This window comes from Plecotus auritus (genome assembly GCF_963455305.1).
Source record: "Plecotus auritus genome assembly, chromosome: 10".
In the NCBI taxonomy this organism is placed as follows: domain Eukaryota; kingdom Metazoa; phylum Chordata; class Mammalia; order Chiroptera; family Vespertilionidae; genus Plecotus; species Plecotus auritus.
Genome location: NC_137785.1, coordinates 26,794,598 through 26,811,226, shown reverse-complemented (window position 1 = coordinate 26,811,226; position 16,629 = coordinate 26,794,598). Strand labels below are relative to the sequence as shown.

At 44.9% G+C, this 16,629-nt stretch overlaps 1 protein-coding gene across 1 annotated transcript in view; it reads right to left on the bottom strand.

Annotated features, from left to right (window-relative positions):
- Positions 1 to 1,325: 1,325 nt before the first annotated feature.
- BANP (BTG3 associated nuclear protein) overlaps positions 1,326 to 16,629 on the bottom strand; it is a 160,710-nt gene continuing 145,406 nt past the window's right edge. Inside the window, exon 13 of the mRNA XM_080643797.1 lies at positions 1,326 to 1,519. Within this exon, the coding sequence (XP_080499923.1) occupies positions 1,466 to 1,519 (54 nt within the window). The 3' untranslated portion in view covers positions 1,326 to 1,465. The remainder of the gene's footprint in view (positions 1,520 to 16,629) is intronic.

Here is a 16,629-nt window from a genome sequence, read left to right as displayed (position 1 = left end):
CAGTGCCATGGCTCCAGCCAGGCCATTCTGCTGCCCAACCAGGGGAGAAAGGAGAGTGGGATCCTACAGGCCAGAGCACAGTAGTCGGTTGAGCAAATAGTGATCTCTCAGGATGGGAGACAGGCTCGGCCCTGCCCAGGTGCCTCAACAAAGGAAATGGGCCAGAGTCAGGAGTGCTTTCCCTTCTGGTTGACACATCCAGGTGGAGACAGGCACACCTGCAGCAGCAGAGGGAAGGCAGGGCCGGCAAACACTGGCTCACTAGACGTGCTGATTGGGACTTGCATCTCTCTGCCCCTCCCTTACTCTCCAGCAGGGGTGGGGAACTTTTTTAATGCCAAGGGCCATTTGAATATCTATAACATCATTTTGGGGCCATACAAAATTATCAAAAATTAGCCTGCTATATTTGGTTAAACATTTAATTAACTCACCCCTAATGCCTTGGCAGGGCCAGACCAAATGATTTCTCGGGACTTCTATGGCCCGTGGGCCGGACGTTCCCCACCCCTGCTGTACAGCAAGTCCAGTGAGCAGAAGGCACTGCCAGTCTACAAGCAAGGGTGTGGGGGTATCTTCTGGAGTGAAGCTGGGGGCTCCATCATGACCCCAGCAAACAAGGAGTCTCGGCCCCCCAAGGACACAGGGAGGAGTGCTCTCTCCTCCCTGCACTGTCCTGGGGCTAAGTCCAAGCTGTTTTGCCAAAACATTCTCTCCTCTCACCTCCACAGGCTTCACTGGAGAACTACCACCCTGCCCTCCGACCCGGCCCTCAGTCAGGAGTCAAGAATTTGGTGGCTGACGCCCAAGCCACAGGTCAAGGAACCATTCTCTCATCGATGCACAGGAAGGGTTTTCAACTTTTGCTCTTATAAAGAGCAGAGCTAAGGCCAGAAATCTGTTCAGAGAACCTCAATGGCAAATTGAGTTCTGCCGCTCATCCAGGTTTCCCGGTGAGCCAGTGCTCCCTCCATCAAATTACAGGCTTGAGGGAGATGCTTCTTCCGGGCCTGGAATCCTGGCCTGGATCGAGTGAAGAATGCTGTACATCAATGAAGTGAAAACACAGACCACTTGACAAGGGAAGGAAGCCAGCCAGTGGCTGACTGGGGAAACTCACTGGCAAATAAAGATGGATAGAGTGTGTGAGCGAGTGAATGCATTTGTGCGGGTGTACATTTGTGTGAGTGTGGACTCACACACACACACACACACACACTCACGCTCACACTCACGCTCACACTCATGCCCTGTTCTGTTCACTGGGAGGGCTGAATCTGGACACCCAGGAGCAGGAGCACCCCCAGCACCCAGATTGTGGTTTCTAAATACCATCTTCCTCTAACAGTGACCAGGATTCCTTGGAGAGACAGCCGATTCCAGTCTGGGCAGGAAAAATACCAGATGCTTCTGGAACATCTTGACACATCAGATGGCTGGGAAGCCATCAGGAGCCTGGGCACTGTCAATGCCCGGAGAGCCAGCTGGACGGGGCGTACTGAGAGCAACAGATTACACCCTGTTGAAAAAAATTGTAATTCATGAGTTCATACTCAGACAAATAGACAAACAAGTGAAAGTTTGAGGAAGCATGAGATATTTATATAGTTTTCAAGTACTTTTCTACAAAATACTTATTTATAATAAAGAGGGAAAGTAACCTTGCAGGGGAGGGGCCTGGCAGACATCATATTAATTAAACAATCAATGTTCACATGGCCAGTAATGAGACAAATTAAAAATTTACCCCATCCCACCTGGACACATAGAGAGGCATAGCTCCACTTCCTGCCATTCCTACCCAACTGGAATCTCATCTCCAGGAGACACCAGACCTGGTGTGAAACCAGCCAAGTGCCAAGGTGGAGCACGTGGGAACAGATGAGAAAGCTGCACAGACTAAAGAAGGTGGGACGAAGCTCTGTGTGACAATCCCGTGCCAAGCACAGAGGGACCCCTCTGTTCCCCAGCCAGGCTGGGATGGGCTCAGATGGACTGTGTCTCTTTCTGATTCTGGCTCACACTGAAGCTTGTGGAAGGCCTGTGTCTGTAGGGGACACGTGCTGGGCTGTGGAGATCATGGCTGGCCCCTACCCTACGCCACATTTCCTGCACACTGGCAGCGCTCTCTGCAGGGCACTCCTTTGCCTTTGCATGGAGCTGCTGTCTCATCCACATGTCCCTGGGTGTGAAGACTGGTCCTTCCACTCCTCACCTCTGCTCATTTCTCCGCTGCCTCTCCTGATGTGAGCAACACCCCGTTCCCCCCCCCCCACACACACACACACTGTATGTCACACATTCTGCTGCCTGGAGTTTCACCCCAGAGGAGGGCCCAGGGCTGGGGGGATGATGAGGACATAACAGGGAGGGGTCATTGAAGAGGAACCCCTAGGGCCATGGGTCTGAGCAAGGCCCCAAGGGACAGGCATGTTCCTTGCACCCTGAGCATCCACAGGAGGTCCCTGACCCAGTCCATCCATTGCCCACGCCTCCAGTAAATGCTGCGTTACAGATGCCAGCGTGAGAACACCCCTTGAGCCAGGGTGTCCCTCCACATACTTCTCCCCTCTGCACTTTTATGTTACTCTACTGTCACCCCCACATAAGGATGGGAAGCCAGCTGGGCCCTGAGGATGTCTGGCCTTGCGGGGAAAATGGAGGCCTTTATTTTATTTTATTAAATACTAGTGATCTGGTGCATGAAATTCTTGCACATTAAAAGGGGATTAATTAGAGGAAATAATTTAATATTGCTATTTGCCCTTTCTCTATAATAGAAGTGTCAGAGATGAAAGAAAATTAGTAAAATGTGTATGAAAACCTTCCTCCTGTCAGAGTCTGGGGCACACCATGGGACCCAGAGTCAAGTCCCTGTCCACCCACATGCACCTCAAAATCGTGTGAGACCCAGACCCAGCCACCCCGCCACTCATTGGGCTAGATCAGCCGTGGGCAAACTACGGCCCGCGGGCCAGATCCGGCTGTTCTATCTGGTTCTCTTGGTCTCCCCTCCGCTCCTTTACTTTGAATTTATATTAGTTCACACAAACACTCCATCCATGCTTTTGTTCCGGCCCTCCGGTCCAGTTTAAGAACCCATTGTGGCCCTCGAGTCAAAAAGTTTGCCCACACTTGGGCTAGATCCAGACCCAGCCAGTCCCACCCTTGTCAATCCCTGCCAGGCAGGGGGCATTGCCTCAGGTTCCCTGGCCCAGCGCCAGGATGGGGGGCATGGCCTGAGGTCCCCCAGCCCAGACCGGGGTGGGGGGTATGCCTTGAGGTCCTCCATCAAGCCCTGCCAGGTCGGGGGCACCGCTTGAGATCCCCTGTCAAGCCCCACTGGGTGGGGGGTGCGGCCTGAGGTCCCCCGGCCTGGCGTTGGGGCGGGGGGGGGGAAACTGAGGTCCCCTAGCCCAGCACCAGGACAGGAAGTGCACCTTGAGGTCCCCCGTCAAGCCCCGCCAGGCTGGGGGCGTGGCCTCAGGTCCCCTGGCCTTGCACTGGGGCGGGGGGTGTGGCCTGAGGTCCCCTGTCAAGCCCTGCTGGGTGGGGGGCATGGCCTGAGGTCCTCTGTCAAGCCCCACGGGGCGGGGGAGGGCATAGCCTCAGGTCCCTGCTGATTGCTCGTTACGGCTCCTTAAGGGAACTTGGCCTCAGCTGTGGGTGCAACCATCTTTGTGATGGAGTGATGGTCAATTAGCATATTCCCTCTTTATTAGATAGGATGTTTTTATTGATTTCAGAGAGGGAGCGAGGAGAGATAGAAACATCAATGATGAGAGAGAATCATTGATCAGCTGCCTCCTGCACATCCCCCTAGTGGGCATGTGCCCTTGACCAGAATCGAACCAGGGACCCTTCAGTCCGCAGGCCAATGCTCTATCCACTGAGCCAAACCAGCTAGAGCGAAATGGGGGCCTTTAGTGCATCCCCCCTCCCTCCCTCCCTTCCTTTTCCTCACACCAACTCCTGTACCAGCAGGCCCTGCCTCCACCCAGTAGGTGCTAGTTGCATCCCCTCCCCAATGTGACAAACAAAAATGTCTTCAGATACTGACCAATGTCCTATGGGAGGAAGAGAGCCCACCCTTGTCCACAGTTACCCGCAAAGCTCCAGCTCTGTGGCTTATTGGCAAAATGACTCCACCAGCTGAGTGGGGAGGCGGTGGGGGCTGGGGCCTGGGAGCGCTAGGCATCCAGGCAAGTCCCCAGGGCCTCTGGGGGCCTGGTCCCGGCTGGCTGGCGAGAGAAGCATGAGAAGAAAGCAAACTTTATTGGGGACACAAGAAGTCTATCTGCAGGGTTTGTGATAAACTCCAGTAGAGCCCAAACACAGGCTTTCCTTGTCATCAGTAGCCCACAGCCTGAGTCAGCTACGCCCACAGCACTGAGATCATTCTTGAGAACCCCCAATCACAGACGAGGTGAAGGCTGGAAGGAAGCGAGTGAGGGGAGCTGGTTGGCTGTGATAAGCCAGGGGGCTCAGGGGGTTCCAGGGCTGCCCCAGGCCTGTGGCCAGCATGAGGTCCTCCCTGAGGTATGCTGCCCCCCCGGGCCCAGCAAAGAGAGCCTGGGAGTCCATGGAGAAGCCTTGACCCACACCCACTCAACCTGGCTGGGAGCCAGGGGCCCCTGTGTGATCACACCCAGAGGGCCTCACAGGGAGCAGTCAGCAGCCGGGGCAGCGAGGGAGCAAGGCCTCACGGCTCACCTCCTCCTGACAGCCTGGTGGCCCGAGCAGGGCTGGAAGGACATGGTCAAATAGAGCTATCTGAAAGCGATATTTAAGCCAGCCCAGCCCATGGGCAGGCGAGTGCTGGGCAAGGATCTCCAGGAGGCCTTCTGGGTCCATTTCCCATGGCAGGCAGGGCCAAGAGGGCAGCACGGGCCTGTCCAGGAGAGAGACTGCTGCTTGTCCCCCCCAAAAAGGGGCCCCAGCTTTGGGGTTCAGATCCACTTAGGGGTCAGGCAGTGGTGATGCGTGGCTTGTGAGCAGGGGTGGCGCACAGGAACCAAGCTGATAATCAGACCTCTGCCCACACTCCAGTCCACTTCGGTGTCCCTTCTCCTTGGGCCCTCCCGCCACCCAGCTCTCCCAATCTTTCTCTCTGAGAAAACAGGGAGTTGGTGACAAGATGGAGGACAAATTCAGGTTTTGTGGGGCCTACAGCTTATGTAATTTGGGAGGATCTTTTCAAGAAAAGCAATACAAAATCACAGATACCAGACTCGGTGAATGCTTAGCTACTGCTCTCTGGGTGTCCTGAGGATGATCTATCTGATGATCACATGACAACTGACTGGGAAACTGGAATTATTCTGCCCAGCGAGCTGCGACACCAGCCACAGACATTGCCCACTGTCTTGGGCCAAATCGGCAATAGTCTAGCTTTCCTTGAGATTTTTCTCTCACTCCTTTCATCATATGTTAATCCTAGTTTTTTAAGCCCCATAAGACATTATTTTCCTTATAGATTCAGTTTTTAGACTACGCACACATTTACCACTTTCTCTGCTCTCCTTTCCTTCCACATTTCAGGTCTTCCATCTAGGATCACTTTCCCTTTGACAAAAGTATAGTCTTTAAAGTTCTTTTAGTGCTTGTCTGCTGATGGCAAACTTTTCCCTTTTGAGTGTGTGTTTTATTAAAAAAAAAAGTTTAAATTGAAGAATGACAGAGATAAGTTGCAACCATAGCAGCAAGCATAGCACTCCTTCTTACAATGTGTGTGCCCTCAAAAACACAAGGACGCCAGGCTCTTCCTCCCTGGGGGGCTAGAACAGTGTCCTCTTCCCACACTATGCACATGCAACTTATCAGTGTAACTGCGGGAGCGACAATGTGTTTGTTCACTTCCATGGCTGTTCCGTATCCCGTGGAATGAGTTGACCATGAAGAGTTGTCCTTTCTGCCCTGGCTGGTTGCTCAGTGGTTAGAGCACCGGCCCATGCACCAAAGAGTCACAGGTTTGATTCCCAGTCAAGGGCACGTACCTGGGTTGCAGGTTTGTCCCCAGCCCCCTTGGGGCACGTGAGAGAGCAACCAATCAATGTGTCTCTCTCGCATTGATGCTTCTCTCTCTCTCTCTCTCTCCCCCTCTCTCTCCCTCTCTTTCTCTCTCCTCCCTCCTTCCACTCTAAAAAATTAATGGAAAAAATATCAAAATATCTGGTAAGGCGTAACAACAACAACAAAAAAGAGTTGCTCATTCTGCTAGTGATGGGTATCTGAGGATTTCCCGTTGGGGCTCACAATCCACTGCTGGGGCCGTCCTGGCATGTCTTCAGAAGCACACGTGCCGTGTTCTTTTGGACAGAGCCCAGGAGGCCGATCATGTGCATGTGCTCACTCCGGCAGAAGGCACCTCACTGTTTCCTCAGTGGAATTTTATCAATTCCCACCCTGCCCTATGGCATAGGAGGCCCCGGAGTTCACCTACCTCAGTATCGTTAGTCTTTTAAATCTTAGCCATTCTGAAAGTGCCTCATGGTGGTTTTGATTTGATCAGTGAGGTTGAGCCACCTTTTCAGATATTTATTGGCCATTTGGAGATCTTTTTGTGTTACATGTCTGTTCATGTGTTCATGCCTTTCGCCTTTTTAGGAGGTGAAGTGTGGGGACAAAAATTAATTAACCATTAAATAATTCAGCAGTAACAAACGAGTAAGAGTTATAATCCTCATTTCTGAAAATGATCAGGACAGCTTTTCCTCCTCCATCTCCATTCCTTCTTTTGCGGGCTTCCTAGCAGCACCCCTGTGCTTGGTCCATCTACACATGGAGGTGTGTGTCTTTATTACCTTACAGGAAATAAAAACCTGATCACTTCTCATAAATAAGTTCTTTTTTTTGGCTAAAAGGATAGCAAATATCCATCCCACTCTGGCTTGATTTTCTGTCCTCTTTTACTAATGCTGTCTCTGATGAACCAAAGTTCTCAATTGGCATGAAAGCCAATTTGTCATTCTTTTCCTTTACAGTCAGTTTTTTTTTTTTTTTAATCCTCATCTGAGGAGTGAGGTTATTTTTTCCATTGATTTTTTTGAGAGAGAGCAGAAGGGAGGGGGGAGGGAGGAGGGGGAAAAGAGAGAGAAACACCTACGTGAGAGAGATACATCGATTGGTTGCTTCCTGCTCACGCCCCGACTGGGACTAGGAATTGAACCTGCAACCCTTCAGTCTGTGGGCCTGTACTCCAGCCACTGAGCAAAGCTGGCCAGGTCTATAGTCAGTATTCAGTTTAAAACACCTTTGCTAACTCAAGGCCATGAAGAAATCTTAGTTTCTCCTAAAAATTTTGTTTCCTTTCACAGTTTGCTCTGAAACTGATTTTGTGTAAGTTGTGAGAAGGGGATTCATAATTGTTTCCTTTATGAATATCTAGTTGATCTGGAGCCACTTATTAACAACAGTGCCCTTCCTCACTGAGCTGCAGTGTCTCCTGGATCGTCCACCAGAAAGCTGTATGAGGGGGTCTGTTTTCAGGCTCCGTATCCTGCCCATTGCCCTCTGGACAGAATGATTCTCACACTAACACTGCTTTGCTTTCTGGGAGCACGTCAGTCTTCAACACCGTCTTCACTAGTCTTGGCCTTTTGTATTTTTCAAATACATTACAGACTAAGTGTGTCAATTTCCACAAAAATCGGTGCTTGAATTTCAGTTGGAATAGCACTGAACCCACCATTTAGGGAAGAACTGACCTTTTTACAATATTAAGGCTTGCAATCCACAAACATGCCCTACACTTCCATTTCTTAGGTTTTCTTCACTTTTCTTCAATAATATTTCACCACTTTCTGTCTCAGGTATCTTTTGTTAGATTATTTCTATGTGGAAGTGTCTGGAAGGTTATCATAAATAAAATTTATAAATGATCATTATTGTTTGTTTCTGATATTTAGGAATATAATTGATTGGTCTATGTTGAGCATGAGTCTAGCAATCTTGCAAAATTCACTCACTGCTTTTAATATTTTGCTTTTGGATTTCTTTGGCTTTTCTTTTAAATAACCATATCATCTGCAAAAAAAAAAAAAATGAGTTTCATTCTTGGCTTTTCAAATCGTATACCTTTCTTTTCTGGCTAGGTTCTGTGGTGCAGTGCCAAACAGAAGTGGCGCTGGGCAGCCATCCTTGGCTCAGTCCCACCTCAGGGACAAACTTTTGCTATTTCACAGTTATGTGGGATGTTTGTCACAGATTTCTTGTTTGATCAGATTAGGGAAGTTCCTTTCCATTCCTGGTTTGCTAACAGCTCTCTTAATCATGAATGGGTGTGGAGTTGTACAAATGATTTTTCTTCATTTATTGAGATGATTATGTAGTTTCTTTGTTGATGAGATGAACACATTTATTACTTTTTTAAAATAATACACAAAACTTGAATTCCTGAAGCCAACCCAACTTGTCCATGACATATCATCACGCAATATCACTGAATCCGCTTGCTCATACTTTGCTTAGGATTGTCTGGGATTTTCAAGAGAAACACTGTCCTATAACTTACTTTCTCTCTCTTTTCTTTGTAACATACTTCTCAAGTTTTGATGTCAAGGTTATATTGCTTCATAAAACAAGATGGGACACGAACCTCTTTTTTGTTGTTCTGTGGAAGAGTTTATAACAGATTGCTGTTCTTTCATAAACATCTGAAACATTTAACTTCAGTGAAGTCTTCTGAGCCTGGAGTTTTTCATGCGACAAGATTTTAAATTATAGGTTAAGATTACTTAAAGATAGGCACTATGAAGAGTGACCTCAGCAAAATGGCAGAATAGGAGTTTCTGGTGCTCATCCCCTCCCAGAAACATTAATTTGAACAGCTATCCATGCATGAAAATACCTTCAGAAGAGTGAAAGATTCCATGTGAGAGATTACAGTTCCTGGGTTAAACCCAGATAAGAAAAGACACATTGAAGAGGGTAAAAAAGACAGTTTCATGTTGTCACCCCTCCCCCCAGGCCCAGGCACCCCAGCACAGAGAGACACCCTCCACAAAGAAGAGTATCCAACTTCATCATGGACTCCAGGGTGATAGGTGCCAGGTTTGTCCCAGTGGGCCTAGGTACCAGGCCCCACCCTGTGGACCCAAGCACCAGACCTGCTCACCTGCTGACCCAGGCACCAGGGTGGCCTACCCAAGAACTCCACTCAGGTTCCTGGATGGGCTAAGTGGTGTAGGACTTTCCCTGCCACAGTCAGTCTGTGAAGACTGGAAGAGGTGCCTACTTCTTCAAAATGTGCAACATTTGAAGAATCATGAATAATCTCAAAGAAAAATGATACCACAAAAGCAAGCTAATAAAAACTCTAATGACTGACTCCAAGAAATGCAGATCTATGAAATATCTGAAAAGAATTCAGAATAAGCTTTTAAAGGAATTCAGTGAACTAAAAAAACACACAGACAGCTAATTAAACAAAATTAGGAAAATGAACAAAATGACAAGTTCAATAAAGAAACAAAAAATGTGTGTGTTTTTTTTTAAACAACTTACAGAAATATTAGAGTTAAATAAGATGTCTGAAATGAAGAATCTGAGAGAGTGCTTCAATAGCAGACTGGATAAGCAGAAGAATTAGTGAACTAGACGATAGGCCATTTGAATCATCCAGAAAGAGGAGCAAGAAGAAAAGGAGTGAAGAAAGCCTAAATGAATTATGGGATATCATTAAAAGAAAAAATACTAGATATTATGCAAGTACCAGAAGGAGGAGGGAGAAAGGGGCAGAGAGCTTATTTAAAAAAACAGTGGCTAAGAACTTCTCATATCTGGGGAGAGATTTAGATCTCCAAGTTCATAAAGCTCATTTATTCTGCCCACTCTGCCAAATTTCAACCCAAAATGATTTTCAGCAGGACACATTATAATAAAACTGCCTAAAATCAAAGATAGAGTTTTAAAAGGAACAAGAGGAAATAAATTCTCACATACAAGGGAGCCTCCAGAAGGCTATAAGTACATTTCTCAGCTGAAACTATGGAGGCCAGGAGAGTCGGGTGATGTATTATTCAAAGTGCTGAAAGAAAGAAGCTGCTGGAAGAACACCTGGCAAAGTTGTCCTTCAGATATGGAAGAGAGATAAAGGCTTTCCTAAGCAAATAAAAATAGAGGGAGTTCATTACCACTAGACCTGTCTTATAAGAAATGCTAAAGCAATTCTTCAAGCTGAAATAAAAGGACACTAAACAGTAACATAAAAAATAGATGAAAATAAAAATTTTACACTGGTAAAGGTAAGTATATGGTCAAATTCAGAATACTCTAACACTCTAATACAATGGTGTTTTAATCACTTAACTCTGGTGTAAAAATTAAAAGACAAATTTATTAAAAATAAGTAAAGTTGCAATAATTTGTTAATGGATACAGAATATAAAATGATGTAAACAGCAGCATTAAAAACAAAAAAATTGAGAGCAAGGAAATAAAAGTGTAGTAAGGTTTTTGTATGAGATCCAAGTGGTTATCAGCTTTGAAAAGACTATTATATTTATAAGATGTTTTATGTAAGTCTCATGGTAACCACAAAGCAAAAACCTACAGAAGTTACACAAAAGATCAAAAGAAAAGAATCAGCCCTAGCTGGTTTGGCTCACTGGATAGTGTCGGCCTGTGGACCGAAGGGTCCCAGGTTCGGTTCCGGTCAAGGGCACATGCCTGGGTTGCAGGCTCGATCCCCAGTAGGGAGCATGCAAGAGGCAACCAATCAATGATTCTCTCTCATCATTGATGTTTCTATCTCTCTCTCTCTCCTTTCCTCTCTAAAATCAATAAAAATATTTTTTTTTTAAAAAAAGAAGAGAATCAAAACATACCACTAGAGAAAAATCATCAATTCACAAAAGGAGATAGCGAAAGAGGAAGAAAAAAGAAACAATAAAATAGCCCAAAACAATACCATGGCATTATTAAGTCTTACGTATCAATAATTACTTTAAATGTAAACAAGTAAAATCTAAAAAAAAAAAAAAAAAAAAAAAAAAAGGCATCAAGTGGCTGAATGGATTAAAAAAAAAGCACCTCAATTGTATGCTGTCTACAAAGAGACTCATTTTAGCTTTAAGGATACATAGGCTCAAAAGGAAAGGATGGAAAATATATGTAATGAAAATGGAAAAGAAAAGACAGCAGGGGTAGCATGGACTTTAAGTCAAAAACTGTAACAAGAGACAAAGGTCATTCGCCCGATGCACGAAATTCATGCAAGGGTAGGCCTTCTTTCCCCTGGCTGCCGGCACTGACTTCCCTCTGGCACCCAGGACCTGGGCTTCCCTCCAGCCACCAGCACCTGGGCTTCCCTTGCAGCCCTGGCTTCATCAAGATTGTCTGGAAGGACATCCGGTCTAATTAGCATATTACGCTTATATTATTATAGACTAGAGGCCTGGTGCACGAAATTCTTGCACTCAGGGTGGTGGGGGAGGAGGGTCCCTCAGCCAGGCCTGCACCCTCTTACAGTCCAGGAGCCCTCAAGGGATGTCTGACTGATGGCTTAGGCCCACTCCCAGCTGACAGTCTGACATCCTTAGTGCTGCCGTGGAGGTGGCAGAGGCTCCTGCCACCTTGCTGCGCTCTCTAGCTGTGAGCCTGGCTTCTGGCTGAGCAGCACTCCCCCTGTGGGAGCACACTGACCACCAGGGGACAGCTCCTTCATTGAGCAGGGTTGGGCCAAAACTGGCTCTCCAACATCCCACGAGGGGTCCCAGATTGCGAGAGGGCACAGGCCAGGCCAAGGGTCCCCACCGGTGCACGATCGGGGCCGGGGAGGGATGCGGGGAGGTTGGCCAGCCAAGGAGGTACCACGGGAGGGCTCCAGGGTGTGTCTGGCCCGTCTTGCTCAGTCCCTGTCAGCCGGACCCCAGCAGCAAGCTAATCTACTGGTTGAAGCATCTGCCCCTGGTGGTCAGTGCATGTCATAGCGAGTGGTTGAGCGGCCTTAGTATATCATTAGCATATTACGCCTTGATTGGTTGAACGGCTGACCAGAAAACTGGACACTTAGCATATTAGGCTTTTATTATATAGGATAAGGGGGTTAACTCAGCAAGAGGATATAACAAATGTAAATGTATATATTGCTCATAGTGCTGGTTTCTGAAATGAAAGACATAACTGGCAAACCTTTAGCTAGACTAAGAAAAAGAGAAGACACAAATACATATAATCATAAATGAGAGAAAACATTACAACTGATTCAAAAGAAATACAAAGGATCATAAGAGATGACTACGAACAATCATACACCAAAAAAAAAAAAATGAACTAGAAGAAATGGTTGGAAAATTCCTAGAAACAAGACTGAATCAAGAAGAAATAGCCCAGCCAATATGGCTCAGTGGTTGAGCATCAACTCATGAAGAACCAGGAGGTCACAGTTCAATTCCTGGTCAGGGCACATGCTCAGGTTGCAGGTTCAATCACCAATAGGAGGAGTGCAGGTGGCAGCCAATCAATGATTCTCTCTCAGCAATGATTTTTCTATTTCTCTCTCTCCTTCTCCCTTCCTCTCTCAGAAATCAATAAAAACTTTTTTTTAAAAGAAGAAGTAGAAAATCTGAAGGGACCACGAATGAGTAAGGATAGTAAACATTAATCAGAAACCTCCCAACACAGAGAAGCCCAAGACCAGATGGCTTCACTGGTGAATTATACCAAACATTTAAAGAACAATTAAGACCAATCCTTCTCAAACTCTTCCAACAAATTAAAGAGAAGGAAATACTCCCAAACTCATTTTACAAAGCCAGCATTACTCTGATACCAAAGCCAGATGAGGACACTACAAGAAAACTACAAGTCACTTATATGCACATATGCATAACCCCTGGACACACACAATGGGGTGGTGAGGGCCTGGGGGAAGGGAGGGATGGGAAAGGGCTGGAAGAGGCTAATGGGGGGGGGGGGGGGGGAAGGAGGACCTATTTAATACTTTCAACAATAAAGATTAAAAGAAAATTACAAGTCGATATTCCTGATGAAAAAAGATGCAAAAATTCTCAATAAAATACAAGCAAACCAAATTCAACAGCACATTAATATGATGATACACCATGATCAAGTGGGATTTGTCCCTAGGATGCAAAGATGATTCAACATATGCAAATCAATGAATGTGATATACCACATTAATAGAATGAAAAATAAATATCATATGATCATCTCAATAGATGCAGAAGCATTTGACAAAATACAATATCCTTCATGATGAAAACTCTCAACAAATACAATGTAGAAGGAACATACTTCAATATAATAAAAGCATATATGACAAACTCAAAGCTAACATCATACTCAACGGTGAAAGGTTGAAAGCATTTCCTCTAAGATCAGGAACAAGACTAGAGTGCCCACTCTTGCCACTTCTATTCAGCATGATACTGGACATCCTTGTCAGAGCAATCAGGCAAGAAAAAGAAAAGGCATCCTAATCAGAAAGGAAGAAGTTAAACTGTCTGTTTATATATGATATGGTCTATAGAGAAAATCCTAAAGTTCCCCCCCCCCAAACTGTAACATAAATAAACAAATTCAGTACATTTGCAGGATACAAAACCAACATATAAAAATCAGTTGCATTTCTATACACTAACAACAAACTATCTGAAACAGAAATAAATAAAACAATTTCATTTATAATAGCATAAAAATAATAAAATACTTAGGAATAAATTTAACCAAGTCTTTCAAGGAGGTGAAAGATTTCTATACTGAAAAGTTTAAGACATTTATGAAAGAGAAATAAATGGAAAGATATGCCATGTCTATGAAACAAATATTGTTTAAAATGACCATACTAACCAAAGCCATCTACAGATTCAATGCAATCCCTATCAAAATTCTAATGGCATTTTACAGAAATAGAAACAAAATCCTAAAATTCTCAATGGAACCATAATAGACCCAAAATAGCCAAAGCAATCTTGAAAAAAAAAAACAATGCTGGAGATATCACAATTCCTGGTAGCAAACTATGCTACGAAGTTATGGTAATCAAAACAGTATGGTACTGGCATAAAAATAGACTCATAGAACAATGAAACAAAACCAAGAGCCCAGAAATAAACACAACATATACAAACTAATATTTCACAAGGGAACCAAGAATATTCAATGGGGAAAAGACAACTTCTTCAATATATGATACTGAAAAAACTGGATATTCACATGCAAAAGAATGACACTGGACCCCTATTATAAAACCACTCACAAAACGCTGACTCAGTTGGGTGTTGTAGGGCTCCGAGAAGTGGTGGTGAGGGCACCAAGTGCACCTTGGATGGCTTGGGTCCAACACGGCCATGGTAGGCACACTGGTGCAGAAGTTGGAGGACTATGTCCGGAGCAAGGATTTGCAAGACTACCTCATGAATACAAAATATATTTAGGGAATGCTGTGGCCCTGCTTTAGAAAACTAGGCCAGCTAGGCGGCACCTGGAAGAGTCTGCAAGTTGCTCTGAGTTTCCATGGCTTAGGTGCAGCCATCAGAAAAGAGATCATAGAAAAGCTATTGCCTGTACAGTCCTCTTAATCATTTGTGACCTGGGATATTGAGCTCTTAGGCTGTCAGAATTCCAGTTCATGAGGCAATCTGTATCATTCTGGTTTAGTCAGATAGCAGGAAAATCTCAGAAAAGGACCACAGTGTAGGGACAAACTTCCCCCAAACATATGTCTGCACCAGCCAGCATACCTGTAGAATAGTTTGCACGACCTGGTTGGGGTTGAGCCTGACAGTCAGCCAGCCTGAGAGGAGATCCCACCCACAAATGGGGCAACAACAATCAAGACCCAATTATAACAGAAGAGCCCAAATAACCCACAAATGAGACACTCCTAGACATCCATCTCAGCAGTTTAAGGAAATCACACCACTGGGTCCCACAGTACATTTACTACAAAAGGCCACCACACGAAGACTGGGAGTCATAGCAATTCTAATACATAGAAACAAACACAAAGAAACAACTAAAATAGGGAGACAAAAAAAAAAAAATCCCCAAATGAAAGAAAAAGAGGAATGAATCTTCAGAAAAATAACTAAATGAAATGGGGATAAACAATATATCATAGATATAAGGAAAAATATCCTGTTAATAAATTACATCTAGAAAATTTTTACTTTAGAAAATTAACTTTCATTTGTAATGCTAACAGCAAGACACCCATGAAAAACACACATGGTGTCAAAACAAGCCAAAGGAAATCGTTTGGGCAAAAAATGAAAAAGGAAGCAGACTAGAGGACCGCAAGAATCAAGTCAAAGATTTGAAATACAAAGAAGCAAAAAAAACTCAACCGAAAAAGGAAAAAAAAAAGAAAAAAGAATCCAAAAAGTTGAAGATAGTGTAAGGAGCCTCTGGGACAATTTCAAGTGTACCAACATCAGAATTATGGGGGTGCCAGAAGAAGAGAGAGAGCAAGATACTGAAAACCTATTCGAAGAAATAATGACAGAAAACTTCCCCCACCTGGTGAAAGAAATAGACTTACAAGTCCAGGAAGCGCACAGAACCCCAAACAAAAGGAATCCAAAGAGGACCACACCAAGACACATCATAATTAAAATGCCAAGAGCAAAAGACAAAGAGAGAATATTAAAAGCAGCAAGAGAAAAACAGTTAATTACCTACAAGGGAGCACCCATACGACTGTCAGCTGATTTCTCAACAGAAACTATGCAGGCCAGAAGGGAGTGGCAAGAAATATTCAAAGTGATGAATAGCAAGAACCTACAACCAAGACTACTCTACCCAGCAAAGCTATTATTCAGAATGGAAGGTCAGATAAAGAGCTTCACAGATAAGAAAAAGCTAAAGGAGTTCATCACCACCAAACCAGAATTATATGAAATGCTGAAAGGTATTCTTTAAGAAGAGGAAGAAGAAAAAAGTAAAGAGAAAAATTATGAACAACAAATACATATCTATCAACAAGTGAACCTAAAAATCAAGTGAATTAAAAATCTGAGGAACAGAATAAACTGGTGAATATAATAGAATCAGGGGCACAGAAAGGGAGTGGACTGATAATTCTCAGGGGGAAAAGGGTATGGGGGGTGCAGGAAAAGACTGGACAAAAATCGTACACCTATGGATGAGGACAGTGTGGGGGGAGGTAAGGGCAAAGGGTGGGGTGGGAACCGGGTGGAGGGGAGCTATGGGGGGAAGAAGGAGAAACAATTGTAATAATCTGAACAATAAAGATTTATTAAATTTAAAAAAAAAAAAGAAAAGAAAAAGGATCCCAAGTCAAATGTATAGAAAAGATTTCATTAACTTTTGGTCAAGAATATGTTTGTATATTTTCAGAAAACAACTCCAAGACCATGTGGGTTCCTGCAACAGAGAGGAATTGACAGGACTGCTCCAGCCATGAAGACAGAAGAGAAACAGTCCAGAGATGGAAGACGCTGACGATGCCTTGCCATACTAGCAGTCAGCAGCTGTGCATCGCTGCAGGTTGCCCAGGACCAAACCAGAGAGGGTCGGACCTGCATTACCACCATTTGTCCACCATCCAGAACTGAAATATCACTGCAGCATGTACACATAAGGAACTGTTAGACATTGAAATTGGGACTCAAAAGAACTGTTGGCCCAGAAAGAAACTCACTA